Source organism: Phascolarctos cinereus, unplaced genomic scaffold (assembly GCF_003287225.1).
Source record: "Phascolarctos cinereus isolate Bilbo 61053 unplaced genomic scaffold, phaCin_HiC Scaffold_1;HRSCAF=81, whole genome shotgun sequence".
Lineage (NCBI taxonomy): Eukaryota > Metazoa > Chordata > Mammalia > Diprotodontia > Phascolarctidae > Phascolarctos > Phascolarctos cinereus.
The window spans coordinates 205,049,504-205,067,112 of NW_027555514.1; the positions used below are offsets into that span (position 1 = coordinate 205,049,504).

Consider the following 17,609-nt stretch of genomic DNA (forward strand, 5'->3'; position numbering starts at 1 on the left):
CATAGGAGGCCTTAAGGAAAATTTCATTTTTTAAAAGACCAAGGAGCCTATGAAGAGAACACTTATTATAGCTCTGATTCTTGTTAATAAAGAATGGGTTGCTAAAGCAGAAATGATAGGAACCTTGGGAGTAAAGTGACTACTCCTTCTTAGAATCTGTGATAGAAGATAAGGAAGTTGGCAATTATGCAATAGGTGTTCTATGTCTGGGAAGAGCAGATTTCAAAGAGTTCAGAGAAAGGTCATGTAAGATTCCATGAGCTAACATGCTAAAAGGAGTATCTGCTCAGGTAGGGTGGGAAGCACTGAAGAAAGGAATTCTGAAGACACAAAGAAAAGAAATTCTGAAGAGAAGGAAAAGAATATATAGACAGGATTCATCAAACAACTTGGGTTTTAAAGCATTCACAAAAGATGGAAGCACAGGCAGTAACAGATGACTAATATAAGAGTGATGCTGTAAGAAAAGTGTCAGGAATGCTAAAGCTCAGAATGAGGCTGACAAGTCAAAAGGCAATAAAACCTGTGGATTTTTAAAAAATCTATATCAGGAAAAAGAGAAGAGTCAAAGAAGAGAAGAGGATAACAGCAATGATGATGGTGAAAATAAATTCTAACTTTTTTCTGTTTCTTCTAGATAAAGATTTCTGGGTTAAAAAAAAAAGACAAAGGCTCAAAGAGTTGAAATTCAAGATAGTTAGAGAGATAGTAAGAGAGCACCTTGCTGCCCTAGATGAGTTCAAGTCAGTAGGCCCAGATAAATTACATCCTAAGATACCAATGTAATGCTCTACAGTTTCAAGTAGTTTTGATTCCTGAACCAGCATAAGTTATCTGTGTAAGTTTGTGGCAACTTTGTAAGGATGCCACAGTACAGAAAGGCAAATGTCATTATTTTTCCCAAAGAGGAGAAAGTAGAATCTATGAACAACAAATATAGCAACAAATATGACTTTGAATTCTGGCAAAATCCTACAAAGCTTGAACAAAGGGATAGTAAGTGAATATTTTAGAAAAGATAATAAGTGATCACAAAGAGGCCAGCGTGGCTTCATCAGGAACAAGTCATGTGAGACTCTCCTCAAGTGAGTGTAAGGAGAAAAGGCCAGTTCTCCTCAAAGAGACAGTCAAAAGATCACGAACACTAAGGCAAGGGTAGATAGATTTTTAACACATTAAAAATAAAACAAAACAGACAAACCAGGTCCAGGATCACAGCAAACAGAAGCCTTCCTGCAGAGGGAACATGGGCAGGTTAAGAAAATTTACAGAGTCTAAAGCTTTGTTCTAGGACAGGGAGATGGGAACTAAGACCATGGTTTAACCATGGAGGCCTATGGCCTATATCAATGTTGCCTTAACCCCAAACTGGGGTTCCAATGAAGGTCTCTTTACCTCTTCAGATCTCTTCATAGAGACTGCCCTAAGGTAAATTTCCCTAGCACTGCCACTCTTGAGGGACTTGACCACAGATAATTCAGATCACTACCAGACAAGGCCCACCGTTCCTTACAGACATACATAGAGGCTGGTCAGAATATGAAGCCTCAATTCAAGAAGTAAGGCTGGGAAAATGAAAAAAAAATAGGAAAGCTCTGATGGTTAAGAAATATTTTGGAGATAGGGATGCTCAAGACACAAACTCCATATTAGAGATTAACTACACATTATCAACAAGCAAAATCACAAAGAAAATAAAAGATTTGTCATAAGCTCTACTGAATTCCTAGAAGACATGAGGCAAGAGTTTTTTTTTTTTAAAGTTCTAATATAAAATGAGAGCTCTGGAGAAAAGAATGGGAAAGGAAATTAAAGTTCCAGAGTAAAGACTTGGAAAGAGAATAAATACTTTAATAGGAGGTGTAAAACCTTACTCAAATAACATACCATCTGAACATTAGTTCTGACCTGATGTAGATCAATGACTCAATGAGATAACATGAAATATTAGAATAAAATAAAAACACTGAGAAATATCACAAAATGTAAAATGTCTCCTATCAACAAGAGACCTAGAAAACAAGGAGCTATGATGATGATGGTAATGATGATAAGGACAGCTACCATTTATGTAGTGCTTTAAAGTTTCTAAAGCATTTTACATTTGACCCTAAGAATGCTAAACTAAGAATCATCTGATTATCCGAAAATCTTGACCATAAAAGCCTAGATACTATGTTTTTTAAGAAATCATGAATGAAAATGTCCCAGACAGAGGGCAATGTGAAATTAGAAAGAATCTACCTCCTGAAAGAAACCCTAAAATGAAAACTCCCAGGAACATTATAGCCAAAATCCAGAGTGTATGTGTGTGTATGTGTGTACTATAAATGTATAGAAAGAGTTCAGGTACTGAAGAGCTACAATCAAGATTGAACAAGATTTGGCAGCTACCACAACAAAGAAGAAAGCTTAGAATATGAATATTGTATCCTAAAGGCAAAAAACATATGCATACAACCAAGAATAACTTAGCCAGTAAAACTGCATATAGTTTTGCTGAATGCAAAAAGAGGAAGGATCTTTAATGAAAAAGAGGACTTCTTAGCATATCTGATGAAAAGACCAGAATTGAATAGAAACTTTAAAATGAAAACACAAGAGTTAAGAGAAATATAAAAAGGTGAATACTTCTGAGCAATTGGAAGATACTATATAAAGATGATGTACTTACGTTCTAGTAGGGAGAGAAGAAACAAGCCCCCCATTAGAACTCAAATGTCATCGAAGGTCATAGAGGTAGTTAAGATAAAGATCTTAGGAATAGTTTTCTTATGTTTTGGTGATTAAATCACATTTCTGACACTTATAAACTGTGGCACCATAGGTAAGTCACTTAATCTTTCTACACCTTGATTTTCTCATTTGTAAAATGGAGATAATAGCTGTGTTACCTACCTTACAGTATTGTGCTGATTGCCAAATGAGATAATTATGTGAAGTGCTCTGCAAACTTTAAAGTATCTTGTAAAAATCAGCTATGATTATTGTTATTATCATTATTCCATTTTTCTCATCTTTTTTGATAGGTTTCTGATAGAAATGGTCTGAGGACAATTCTTTTATACTTAATTCTCTATGTTAGATAATGTGCAAGTGGATAAAATGATTGCTTTTGTAATTGAATATTATTATTATTATCATATTTATATTTTTCTCAGTGTGTAACAGTGTTTTGAATGTAGTAGGCATTAATACATAATTGCAGAAATCCTTAAACATCTTCATTGAGCAGACTTAATACATTCATTATGTAATATTTTTCATATAATAGAATTTGTGGAATAATGTCAGGATAAACTGTTGGATTGGCCATGAAAATATCCTATTTATATTTTGCAGAATGTTCTATTAATGATGTTTGCTAAAATGGGATTCTGCCTAAAACTGATCCCTAACTCTAACACCAAGGGCATGTGTTTGGTACTTTTACTCAGTTTGCATGGGAGAAAATTACTCATTCTTTTTCTTACCAATAGCAGTAGACAGAGCATACCTTATCAACTCTTTTTCCTTTAGCACTGGCTCTTTAGCTATTTGCACCTGCTAATTTTATCTTTTACATTTTACCCTTTTTGCTGTGTCTCTTCAATTTATATGCAGCTCTCACACAGCTCTTTATTAAAGTATTAACTTATTAAATTAGAATACCATCAAGTAGAAATTAGAAGATGAACAAGAAATTCCTGTTGGAAAGAAATTTTGGTTCAATACATAACTCACATTGGATCTATAAATTCTCCCCGAATACATTTTTTAAAAACACCATTTGCTGACAAACTCCCCAAACTTATTACCTGCATAAGTTGCTGCTTCAGTTTCTGCATTTCTGAAATGTTAAGCTCACTGAATAAGTCAGAGACCTGGTGGAGAGTTTCTCCTTTCCTTCCTGGAGTCCGATAATCTCCATTCATTTTCACAAGTGGACCGTGGATGTGTCCGTTCATTTTGTCATCGTTGTTTGGTTCAGCCACATCTTCTGCAAATTTTTGTCCATCTACTGAGATATTGATATGATTATTGTACACACTTTCATTGAGATTAATATACTGGGATAGTTCTTTCCTCAGGTTGTTCTTTTGTTCTCTTTCATTTTTTAAAGTTTCCAGGACTTCTTCTAATTGGCGCTCAGCAATTTCTTTCAACCGGATGGCATCTTCTAGCTGGCTATTTAGCAAAACCATCTCTTCCTCAAATCTTTTAATCTCATGCTTTAAGCCTTCATATTCCACCTAAATTAAATAGGACAAAAAACATTTATTAAACTTGGCTCTTACAAACATGCCATTAAGTATTCTGTAGACCCTATATACTTAAAAGTCTTTCAAATTATCACAAGCCTAAAAAGCCTTGGCATACATTAACTGAATAGAATAACCTTACCTCTTAAGTTTTACATTATATTTTTTTCTTAAAAAGAACTTAGACATTTAAGTAACAGAAGACTATAAGGCAATTATTTAAACCTGTGTGTAAATTAATGCTATTGATAGAGGTTAATCAATATATTTAGATGAAGTGGCAGGCACTTCTGCAGCCTTCTGTGGTACCCCATGAATTGCCATATAGCAAAGAACCCTGGATTGCAAGATTCTCACATTAGACTGAGGTGAGTTGACCTAGTAGAACTTTAACTCTTCAAAAGCCGAGGGACCTTTTTTTTTAATTTTTAAATTTTGATTTTGTATTGCCAGAACCTTATACAGTAAGTTATATAGTAAGTACATAATGTGTCTTGAATTGGATTGGTTTAAGTTAAGAAAAATGAGAGCATAATTAGCATTCACATAAGACTTTTTATTACTATGTATTACTTATAAAAAAAAATAGAATCTGGATCTCATGGGTACTGATTCTTTTGGGAAAGTGTCTAATTGGGTAATTTGATCAGTATAATACAGAGGAGACGATGCCATGGAAATATATTTACAAAACTCTAGTGACCTGATCATAATGAAGCTTTTTGAGACTAAGGAAAGCCCCAGAATGACATAAATTAGGGTCCCATTTCTTTAGCTCTCAAAGAAACTTAACGAGAATCCCAGTCCATCCTTAACCCTGAGTTATAAGGGGCTCCATGAATCCTTGCCTACTTATACAGCACCAGATGCTAAATGGCACTAGGGAGTCCAAATTCCCATCTCTGAATTTCAGAACCCTAGTAGACCCATCTTTACTCCCTAGGAACAACCACAATATTTTGTTTCTATTTTCCTCATGTACTTATGACAGTCTATTTTAGATTATAGGTATTTTGCAGCTGTCATTTTTGTCCTATATGTAAACTCCTCAAGTCCATGGCATAGTCCTTTGCACATAGAAAGCACCTATTAAGTGTTTGCTTAATAAACAATTAAATGATGATGCAGGGCACAGAAGTATATTCTTAGTACTACATTAAAGGAGCCCCCAGAAGCCCCACATCCCTTGATAAGCCTGCAGGAAGCAATAAGGAGATTTCTTCAGGTGTCTCAGAGTAGTTTAAAGGCTTTAAACTGAGAGCTTTTAAGAACACCTGGTAAGTTTCAGGGGTTCAGGCTGAATTTTCTCCTTTTCCTTTCTATGAGTCACAAGAACATAAACCTTACTCTAAGCCATTAATAGTGGTTGATTCCCCTTCTCCTCACATTCCTATCCCTATCCCTACATACCTACACTTACACTGGATGTATGCTAATTAGGGAGACAGTGTACTTTATCAAGAGCCTTTACAAAACTTCCTCTCTTCAGATAGACTATAATTTCTCAAGTCAGGCAGCACCTTCTGTGATTGGTGGTTAGTAATGTTAGAAGAATATCAGGGCTAAATAAAGACTGATGACAGCAATGTAGTAGGGTTGGTTCATGCAGTGACTGGCAAGTGGAAAACCCATTCTAAAAGGACCATATTTAGGGTGGCAGATGGAAATTAAGAGGACAAACCAAAGGGTTAAACTCATGTTATAAATTTTGTTTTTAAATTCCTTTAAGAGTGATACAGCCCCTGACTGGGCAGAAGCTTAAAAAAGGACTAAACCAATGGACTAAGACCATCTATTTATTGTGAATAATGTGGGGTTAGCAGAGATAATCTTTAACAATGTGGGTGCAGGAGATGTGTAGATAATTTTATCGCAAAAGAAACTGTGGTCATGTTGAAGTGGTGCTAAAGTTGATATTGTGTAATAGAGTCCTTGTTATGGTCCTAAGGTTCCTAAAAATATTTTTGAATGTTATTAATAGTTATGAACTCTGTTAAAGCCTACCCTAGGCAAAATGTTAAACACCTAAAATTTTTTTGGATCTTTCTTGGATCCATATTTTAGGTCTAGAAGTTCAGGAATCCTTACTATTTTGCTCTACATTCTAAGAGCCCCATGCCTAGAATCTTTAATGCCAACATCCCAGCATTTTATCAAGATGCTCATATAAGCTAACTAATAAGTCTAATAAATTATGCTAAAGTGGTCTGAATGGACCTTTGATGGTCATTAACCCTAAGCAAAACAGATCATGGATTAACTTTGCTAAAATGATTAGAGGCCTACTGCTATAATCTGTAGTAGGTTGAATTGGAGAAGGAAGAGCCTCAATGTCATTGTCACTGACTTACTTCTTCAAAGACCTAAAACTTAGTTCTTCCCAGTTCTGTTTTCAGATTTTTTTTTGCATCCTCTTTCTTATTTAAGCACAATTTTTCTCCAACTTCCCCAATCTTAAATCAATCTCTTCCCCAAGATTCCCAGAAAAATGTAAAAATTTTCTTTTAAGAGGGGTCTTTAATGCCTTAGACTGCAAATTTTGGGACATTCATATCACATTACCAAGTAAGCTATTTTAGGGTAGAGCTACATTTCAATTACTGTTTTAGTTATGAAATACAGGTGGCTGCTTATGTCCCTGTTGGAGTAGCCTTCATTCTGTTTCTGACAAATAGAACGAAATTAGCATCCAATGAAATATGGCTGAAGAACTGAAATTTGTATCTAATTTGTTTTTGTGTTAGAACAGATACTGCAACTGACAAATGACAAGTTAATCAGAACTAATCCTTACATTCAGGGTTTTTTTTCAAATACATTTTGAATATAAATTACTCATTTGTGGAGTGAATATCTAACACCTAATCAACAAATAGCTAAGTTATTAGGAATTTGGAGGGAAAGAAAAAAAATCAACTCTTCATTTTTCAAGAGTTACATTTCAATGTAGTAACTTGATTTTTCATTATTTATATAGTTTGAGCAGAAAGCAAAATTTTGATAGATACAAGTGCTCATAAGAAAGAATGTACTGCAGAAAAATATGGCATTGTCTAATTTTTACAACATGTGTACTTACACCCACTTATCAAAAAATAAGCTAGAATGCTCCCATTGTAACATTTTGACAAATAATGATGGAATAATTCATTAGCCACTGATTTGGGGCAATTATCATAAGATGTCTTACAAATAAAAGTGAAATTAAAGATAGGTTAACTGTTTTAGAACAGCAAAGTGCAACAGTGGATAGAATGCCAGGTCTGGAGTGAGGAAAGACTGATCTTCCTGAATTCAAATCCAGCCTCGGCAAATCACTTAACCTTGTTTGTCTCCATTTCCTCCTATGTAAAATGAGCTCGAGAAGGAAATGGCAATCCACTCCAACATCTTTGCCAAGAAAACCCCAAATGGAGTCACAAAGAGTCAGACATGACTGAAATGACTGAACTACAACATAAGTGTTTCAATTTTCATTTATTTCTGCTGAATCATCTATTAGTTTCCATTTTTCAAGTACTGTTAAAAGAGGAAGAGCGAAACAGAAAAAATCATTCATTGGTTACTACAAATTGCCAAATAAAGCATCCTAGTTAACAAATACTCTTAGGAAATCACAGTAGTCTTTCCACTATGACTTGAACTGGCCCTAATTAACTCCGAAAGGGAAATTAAACTCCATCCAGTAATACTCAATAGGAGAGTGCTGTAGGTATACCTTCAATTAACTGCAGCACACTGGAAACACTCACATTGCCATTGCAATCTATCACTGAGGATTTAGATTTTTCAGAAACTAATGGTAATTTAAAATCCAAATCCTCAGTGATAGATTGCATTGGCAACATGAGTATTTCCAATGGACTATAGTAAATTTGCTTTAAGTCCTATTTATGTTTCATAAGAGGCATGGGGAGAGAATTTATTCTTTTTGACTCCCAAAGGTTTCTTAGAAACACTGAAAATGCAAGCATAAAATACAACCATTCCTCAATGCGCATATAGAGCCACATCTAATCAACGATTTGAGTGGGATAGGATGAACACTGAATGGTGTTCCAGGACTCTATGAACTGAAATTATTCAATCACCTCTTTATCATTAGCTCAACATGGTACATTTTCAGTTGTCTTCCAACATAGAATCCTAAAAAATCAGTGGGGAAGTACCTATAGTCAAAAGATAACATTTTGACGGTGGGGTTGGAGGAACCTCTCTCAGTTTTCTCCTTTGAGAAGGGAAGTAGAAGCAAAATTTAGTCCAGAATGTTATACTGGCATCAGCTTAGACTCTTGGTGATCCCCAACTATCCTGCTACTTTTGTCATTCTCCTTCAAAAAATACAAATATTAACAAGCATTTTCACAAATTGCCTCTTCCAAGAAGATAGCTACTCTCTTTGTTAATCCAACAAAATCCTGTCAAGGACATGCAGTTTTCTGAACTTCCTTACAAAGAGAAATTACATTAACATATATATGCATTAGTTGAACTCTCAGTCAAACTAGAAATGAGGAAGATAATTTCTTCTGGTAGTTGGAGGAAAATAAGCATTTTTTCTCTTAATGGCTCTGATCTTGATTTTTACCATGTAAATTCTGTTTTTCTTGAGATCTCAAAGAATTCTACAAATTAGAGCCATTTTAATAATAATGAGAAATTTTTTTAACTTTCCTAACCATATGCCCTAGTATCTATTTTTTTAACGGACTGAAATAATTCCAAATGTTTGTAGAAACAAGTTTGAAACAGAGTTCAGTCTCTTTACTTTTAGTGCTTAAGCTAAGCTCTCTTCAACAAACAGATTTTTTTTAGTTCTAAACTACAATAACATAGACTAAAACTCCAAGTTGAGGCATCTTTTGCCTACACAATAATCTATTACACTATTTCAATTAAAAATAATAGCAAGAAAAATGTAAGGAAATGGCACTGTATAAATTTCGTAGGGAAAAGTAGTTTTGTTAAATTCAATTATTTAATACATCAAAAGACTAAAAAAAATTTATGATTCATCAGTGCTCTCTCTACTCATATAGAATGCAATCTCTCTAAGTTTTCATGTTTTACTACGGCCAGAATAATACATCAATTGGTGGTTATCCTTTCTAAAATTAAATAGCCTGGTCCTCATATTTCACACAGTTTATCACAAAGACTATCTCTGAAGACCTTCTCACTTGGTACAGCCTGCCAGAGTTTGTGCTCCACATGCATAGCTACTATCATCCCATGGTAAAGCAGCAAGAAAACATTAGCAAAGGTCTGTTAACTTTAGGAGAGAAAAATTAAGGCAAAATTTGAGAAATTGCTTATTGAGATAGGAAAAGGTGTTACTAAGCAGAAACACTTTCATTTGGACTATAACTAATAAAATCTTTAAAAACAATCCTACCTGGTTCTGTTTCAATGTGGACACCAGCTTCTGTAAAGTAATATTTTCTTCTTCCAATTCGGTGTAATCCTGAAGGAGGCGGGTTTCTCGAAACTTGTATTCTCGGATTTCATCCTTCATTCTTATTCTCTGCAGCTCTAACACCTCATTGTTCTGAAAACAGAAGTGGGAAAAAAAACCCATAGGTTGAACATGATTTCTTTTTTCTGATGGCCAGTATGGTAAGATAGCATCTCAGGAAGTTAAAAAAAAATCAAAACTAATGAACATGTGAGAAATGGTCTTTAAATGGTATTTTGTTAAGTTTATAGTCATGGTGGTTTTCTCTTTGATAATTCCTAGAAAGGAAACCTGAACAAATAATACAACTTACAGAGAAATATCCTTTCTCCATCTTATAATAGATTTTGTAATTTTTTTCTGCAAAGGGAAAATAACTATAATTTTTTCTTATAGTAAATAGTCATAACTATTATGTACACAGCCAGCAATTTATGTATTTTCTTTCACATGTATACCTTTCACCATCACACTATTTGTAAAGAAAATTTTAAGATATATTTTGCCCAAATGTTTTCCAAAACAAGTACCTAAAAGAAATCACAAAATTGGAGATAAAATCAGGAAGAAAATTTAAGTTCCTGGGGTACTCAGGTCAAATAAGAAAAAGTGATCTATAAAACCTCTCCTGGTTAAACAGCATATTCTTGCTAGTATTTTTCCCCATCCTAGATTCTGATCTTTTCAGGAATTCTGGCAGCTGGGAAACTTAATGGAGCATGATATTTCATAGGTTAGTAACAGGATTGGGCATTAATAAGGAAGACTATTTAAAATTTAGTGACAAGATAGGAGGGAATGTGTATGATAAGAAGAATAGAGAGGCTGTGGGCCAAATGAGAGAAAGATGTCCAAAACTTTCAAAATACTCACTGGATGACAAAAAGAATTAAAAAAATTATTAAAATTCAATGATGGTGATACTATGGGGGAATCAGGTACTCTAACATGCCAACCTGATAAAGGGGTGAATGACAGAGTGAAAATTAGAAATATATTTGTGTGCATACACATAATGTATATGTATATATACACAAATGGAAATTTGTTTTCCTTGACTATACATGTTTGTAAAAGGGATTTTGTTTTTCTTTTGTTCTTAGTTGTAGGGGGCAGGGTGGAAGAGAAAGATGACAGATTTTTGCTAACTGGAAAACAAAATTTCATTTAAAAAAAAACAAGTAAGAGGAAGAGGGAGAACAATCATAATTATGTATAGGGGATGAGTTATTTACCAAATAAAGGATAGAGAGGATCATCACAGGAAATAAAATATATAATCTTGAATACATAAAATCAAAAAACTTCACACAAACAAAATGATTATATATAGGATTAAAGGAAAAATAGTTACGTGAGGAAAAATCTTTGCACAAAATTTATCTGATAAAGACCTGATATCCAAGATCTCTAGGGAACTGATTCAAATATACATGAAGAAGATACATTACTCTAAAGATAAATGGCCAAAGAATATGAACAAGCAGTTCTTAGAAGAAAGACAAGCTATTAGAACCAGGAGAACATTGTACACAGTGACAGCAATGTTGTATGATGAACAACTGTGAATGACTTAGCTACTTTCAGCAAGACAGCGATCCAAGACAATCCCAAAGGACTTGATGAAAAATGCTATTTGCTTCCAAAGAAAGAACTAATGAAGTCTGAATACAAATTGAAGCATACTATTTTCTACTTTCTTTCTTTCTTTCTTGGCTTGAGTTTTCTTCTACAAAATGACTAAAATGGAAATACATTTTACATGATTGCACAGGTATAATCTATATCAGATTACTGTTCCAGGGAAGAAGAAAGGGAGAAAGAGATGGATAGAATTTGGAACTTTAAACTTAAAAAAAAATGAGTGTGTAAATTGTTTACATGTAATTAGAGAAAAAATAAAATATTATTTTTAAAAATGTAGTGATTTGGAAAAAAAATAAAGGCAAGTTATTAAGAACAATGTAAAAAATGCTAACAACTCTAAGGTTTGACCTCATACCCATCAGATTGGCAAAAATGACCAAAAAAAGAAAATAACTACTGTTGGTGAAGCTCTGAGAGGACAGACATACTAATGTATTCTTAGTGGAAATGTAGATTGATCTAAAATTCTAACCATTACAGAGCTATACTCCAAAAAATCATTAAACTGGGCATACTCTTTGACCCAGAGAGAACATTACTAGATTTATACTCAAAAGAAATCAAAAAAGGAGGGAAAGAATTGATATGCACAAAAAATTTACACTTCCACTTTCTGCAATAGCAAAGAACTGGAAATAAAAAAGATGTCTATTCATTGGTGATATCTGAACTAACTGTCGTATATGAATGTAATAGAATTTTATGAAAGGGACATATTCAGATAAACCTAAGATTTCTGATGAAATGAACTAATGAAGACTGAAGTTAATAGAACTAGGTAAACAATTCATACAATGACTAAAATGTTGCAAAGGAAGACAACTATAAACTATAATCAATGTAATAACCACATATGATTCCACAGTCACTGGGAGGGAGGGAGGGACTAAGCATTTATATAATGCCTGCTATGTGCCAGGCATTTGGTAAGTGCTTTGTTAACTTTATTTCATTTGATCCTCACAACAACCCTGTAAGATGGGAGCTGTTAACATCCCCATTTTATAGTTGAGGAAACTAAGGCAAATAGAAGGTAGTCACTCAGCTACTGTTAAAGGTCACATTTGAACTCAGATCTTCCTGACTGTAGGCCCCAGTGCCCTACCTACTGCTCAATCTAGCTACCTCATAGATCGTCATTGACTGCCTTCCTCCTCTCACAAGCCAATCGTCTTTCTTCACTGATTTTGGTAACAAATAAACATTAAAGAAGTAAAGTTTATTAAGTTTAATGAAAAATGTCAATAATGGTACAGAGGCTACTGGCTGACACACACCATGTTTCTTCTTCACATTGCATTCAGCCATCAACCCATGCCATCTCACTCTCTGCCTGAGCCCCAGGTACCTTTTCACTCTACTGCCCCACTACTTTTGTTTCATATACAACAACTCACCATCTCTGTAACTCCCTAGCCTCCTCCGCTGGCAACCACTTCTCAATGCGTTGTCTTCTGCTTTTAGAATTTAAACTTCTTGAGAGTAGGAACATCATTTCATATTTGTATACCCAATGATTAGCATAGTGCCTGGCATGTGACAAGTCCTTAATAAATGTGTTTATATTCATCCTTTTCTTTTTATTCATACATACTGTCATTCAGCTATAGTTTACAAATTCATCTCCAATCCAAATACTTTTTTCAGAGTATAATATTGTTTAGAATTCAGTAATATATATATATATGTATATATAATATGTGTGTATGTACACACACACACACACACACACACACACATTCAGTAATATATTTGTCTTCCGGAATGCACGAGCAGTTTCACTGAGGCAAAAATAGATCCCAGTTATATCTGCAAAGTGCTGTATTATGTTGGAAAGTGTCCACTTGCAAATAGATATGGTAAGTGTGACACTGAACTTCACTAGGCAATATGATATTTCAAAGCCCAATCAATGGACCTTCTTTTCAAATTACCATATTTTAGTATATTAGGACACCTTCCAGGAAAGGTGAAGAGATATAGTCAAGCAGTTGTTTTGATTTCTAAAATTTGCATTTACAAAATAGTTCCTTACACTTAGATAAACTTGTTATAATAACAGGCTGAAAAGAAATTTTGACCGTAAGTTAGGAGAATTTTGACCATAACATTTTTTTTCACAAGATACAGACAATGTAATGAAACTTTGTATCAGACATCATCTCAAACCAAATGAAAACATGCCACATCTATAACATAATGAAAACTGTCTCCCTTTAATGTAAACTGAAGGAGGCAAACTGAAAGATAGACTTGAATCTAGAGTTTGAGGTAGTAATAATACACTACAGAAATAGCTGAATATTCAAATCTCTACAAAACTACTTTCATCTTTGCTTCACCAAAGCTGCCACTACAGGCTTTAAATGGAGAAGATATCAAACAGCAGAGACCTCTTAATATCTTCGGACCTGAGATCTGCTCCTGAGAAAATAAGAAGAGGTAGAGCCAAGATGGTGTAGAAAAGCCAGGAAGTTGCTGAGCTCTCCCCACTTTCCCTTGAAACAACATTCAATCAAGCCACTAAATGCAGAGACAAAACCCACAAAAAGATGGAGTGAAACAATTTTCCAACCCAAGATAACTTAGAAGGACTGCAGAAAAAGTCCATCTCACTTGGGTAAAAAGGGAGTGCAGTCCAGTATAGGCGTGTCCAGGCAAGCTAGCAGGAGGATCTTAGCCGCAACAAAGATCAGCAACTGAGGTCCCACAGTCCTGCCTCAGCAGGGCAGTCGCACAGCAGATCAGCTGTGAGGTTTGCAGTCCCAACACAGTAATTAAACTGCCAACTCCAGAATCCCTGGGACAACTGGCACAACTAGATGGGGCCACTCTAGGGCAGGGCAAGCCACCTGGCCCAGAGATCCTAGTGAAGAAAGTCAGTGATCAGGCCCCTGGCCCCCAGCACAAGAAGCTTGGACAGTGCCCCCTATATCACAGAAGCAGAGCTCAAATTTAAAATTAATGGAATAGGATAGAAAATGAGCAAAAAACCAAAAAAATAGACATGACTATACAAAGCTAATATGGCAAAAGGGAAGATGAAAATATAAATTCAAAATGACTACAGGAGGCAAAGCCTCAAACAGGAATATGAATTGGTCTCTAGTCAAAAAAGTCCTTTTGGACGAGTTCAACAAGGACTTTAAAAATCAAATAAGAAAGGCAGAAGAAAAATTGGGAAAAGAAATGAGAGTTATGCAAGAGAATTATGAAATAAAAAGAGTCAACAGCTTGGAAAAGGAGGCATAAAAATTGAGTGAAGAAAACAGCTCCTTTAAAAAATAGAATTGGAAAAAGGATTCTGAGAAGATAGTGGAGTAGGCCAGAAAATTCCAAACTCTCCAGATTTCCCCCAAAAAACAAGACAAAATAGCAACTCAAGGTGAACACAGAGCAGTAAAAATAAAGAAGAGTTGGGGCAGAATAGTAGTCCTCCATGGACAACTGGAGAAGATCCAAAGAAAAATCTCGGGACTGAGGTTTGGTCCCTGTGAAGAGTAAATACCCCTAAGGCTGGTTCCATTGAAACAACAAGTGGCAAGTCCTGGAACTAGCTGGGTTGGTAGGTAGCCTTAGCCCCAGCTAGAGGAATTTTCACCTCCTGGACAGTGTGAGAAGTCAGGCATCTGAGCAGGAGAAAACTGAGGGAACCATTGTTGATAAGGAACACCAAGCTCAGCTGTGAAGCTGAGATGTGGCCCTGGGTGAAAAGGAACCAGCACGTGTCCGGTGAGTAGAATAACTGTGGGGCAGGGACTCTGATGGCTGTGGGCACTTACAAGAGAGTGGTGTTCTTGCTTTTTTATTCCAGGCCAGAGAGGAGAAGTGAAGGAGGATCTGAGACCAGATACACTATCTCCCATACTCTTAAGACTAGAGGAGATTTCAACAAGTTACTATAAATTTATTTTTAAAAGTGATCAGGTAAAGGAGAAAGAATCCAACTATAGAAAGTTACTATGGGAATAGAATTCATCTTCAGAAGAGGATAATGAAGTAAAGAAAGCCTTTTCTACCTGAAAGAGTAATGTCAAATGGTCACCTGCCCAAAAAGAATTCACAGAAGAACTTAAAAAAGACTTTAAAAATCAAATGAGAGAGATTGAGGAAAAAAATTTTTTAAAAATAAGAATAATCCAAGAAAAGATTATGAAAATAAAGTCAGCCAACTGGAAAAAGAGATCCAAAATCTTAAGGAAGAAAACAAGCATTTGAAAATTAGAACTGGGCAAGGGGAAGCCACAAAGTTATGAGACCAAGAAATAATAAAACAAAATATAAAAAATGAATGAACAGAAGAGAATATAAAATATCTCATAAGAAAAACAACTGATCTGGAGAACAGATCAAGAAGAGAAAACATAAGAAGAGTTGGAGTCCCTGAAAGCCATGACCAAAACCAGAATCTTGGTACAATAATTTAAGAAATAATTAAAGAAAAATGTCCTAAAGTGTTAGAAAAAGAGGGGAAAGGGGAAGCTAGGTGACGCAGTGGATAGAGAACAGGTCCTGAAGTCAGGAAGACCCGAGTTCAAATCCGGTCTCAGACCAAACACTTAATACTTACTAGGTGTATAACCCTGGGCAAGTCACTTAACTCCAATTGCCTAAAAGAAAAAAAAAAGAGGGGAAAGCAGAAATGGAAAAAATCCACTGATCACTGCCTGAAAGAGATCCTATGAGAAAAACCTACAGGAATATCATAGCTAAATTTTGAAACCACCAGCTCAAGGATAAAATATTACAAGCAACAAGAAAAAAAGCCAATTCAAATATGGTGGAGCTACAATTAGAATAACACAAGACCTGGCAGTGGCTACACTAAAAGACCACAGGTCTTGGAATACTGTATAACAAAGAGCAAAAGAACTGGGGTTGTGGCCAAAAATATCACGCCCAGCAAAATTAAGCATAATCCTAAACCAAAAAAAATTTTTAAAAAAAGATACTCAATGAATCGTCAGACTTTCAGGATTTTCTTGCAAAAACTCCTGAACTTAATGGAAAATTTGACATACAAGATCCAAGAGAAATATAAGGTACATATCAAAGATTAATTGCAAGGGCCTCAATAAAGACAGACTGTTTACTTTTTACATAAGTAAATAAAAAATGTATGTCTAGGGTTGTTATTAGTAATTAGATATTTCAAAAGAAAGACTGGAATCAATCTGAGTATGATGTGATTCTAAAAAGTAAAGTCATTTAGGAAAAGGTAAAAAGAACATCTTATACAAATGAGGTACAAGAAGAATTGACACAGAGCAATTAGGTACAGGAGTCCTGGTAGCTCTGGAACCCTACTCTCATCAGGAAGGGGTAAAAGAGGGAACTATCTATCTATCTATTTATCTCTATATATACACATATCTAGAAGGGCATAAAAGTCTTCCAAATTCTGAAAGAAATAAAAGGGTAAGAAGATATGGAGGGAGGAGAGGATAAGAGGGAGATTTTTTAGAGGGAACCCTATTCACATCAGATCTCAGTTAAAGAGAGAACTAGATAGATAGATAGATAGATAGATAGATAGATAGATAGATAGATAGATAGATAGAAGGGAATAAGTCTTCTAAATTTATAAAGAAACAAAAGGGTGAGGGAACAGCATAAGGAGGCAGCATAAAAGAGTATCTAGATTAATGGGAATGGAATAAAAAGGGAAAAACATAATTGGAAGGCTATAAAAGACTTCTAAATTCAGATAGAAAGAAGAGAGTAAGGATAAAGGGGGAGGGGGAGAAAATAAGGGGGGATATTTGGGGAGTACATTAAGTAAAAGGAAGGTAAGGAATTAAAAAGTAGAGAAGTCAGGAGGGATAGGAAATAAGAGATACACACAAACAAAATAAAGATTAGGATTAGAATTTGTTAGGAAAAAAGCAGGGGTAGTAATCATGACCTCAGAAAAAGTTAAAGCTAAAATAGATTTAATCAAAAGAGAAAAATAAGGAAACTACATTTTATGTCAGTCATATTAATATTGTTTTAGCCTGTTTAAAATAACTAAATAGTATAAGGTTGGAATATTGCTTTGATGGAGGAAAAGATGAATTGGAGGATTTTAAAAATATATAAAGGCTCAGACTTAGAGGAAGATGTTATCTACAGAGGACAAACAAGTATAATATGGTCTTACATAGATACATAAGAAAGTATATGTCTATATATGAGTATAATTATAGCTAACAGCTATAGCTAATAGCTAACATGTACATATGTATGTCTGTTTATGTATGTATATATGCATATATGTTTGTGTA

General features: G+C 34.7%; 1 protein-coding gene across 3 annotated transcripts in view; it reads right to left on the reverse strand.

Moving 5' to 3' along the window:
- Nucleotides 1–17,609, reverse strand: part of BICD1 (BICD cargo adaptor 1) — a 218,440-nt gene that overhangs the window by 89,481 nt on the left and 111,350 nt on the right. For all 3 annotated transcript variants that reach the window (XM_078156613.1, XM_020975810.2, XM_020975809.2), the window contains exons 3-4: nt 9,637–9,789; nt 3,798–4,232 (exon numbers count right to left, since the gene is read on the reverse strand). In XM_078156613.1, the coding sequence (XP_078012739.1) occupies nt 3,798–4,232; nt 9,637–9,789 (588 nt within the window). The remainder of the gene's footprint in view (nt 1–3,797; nt 4,233–9,636; nt 9,790–17,609) is intronic.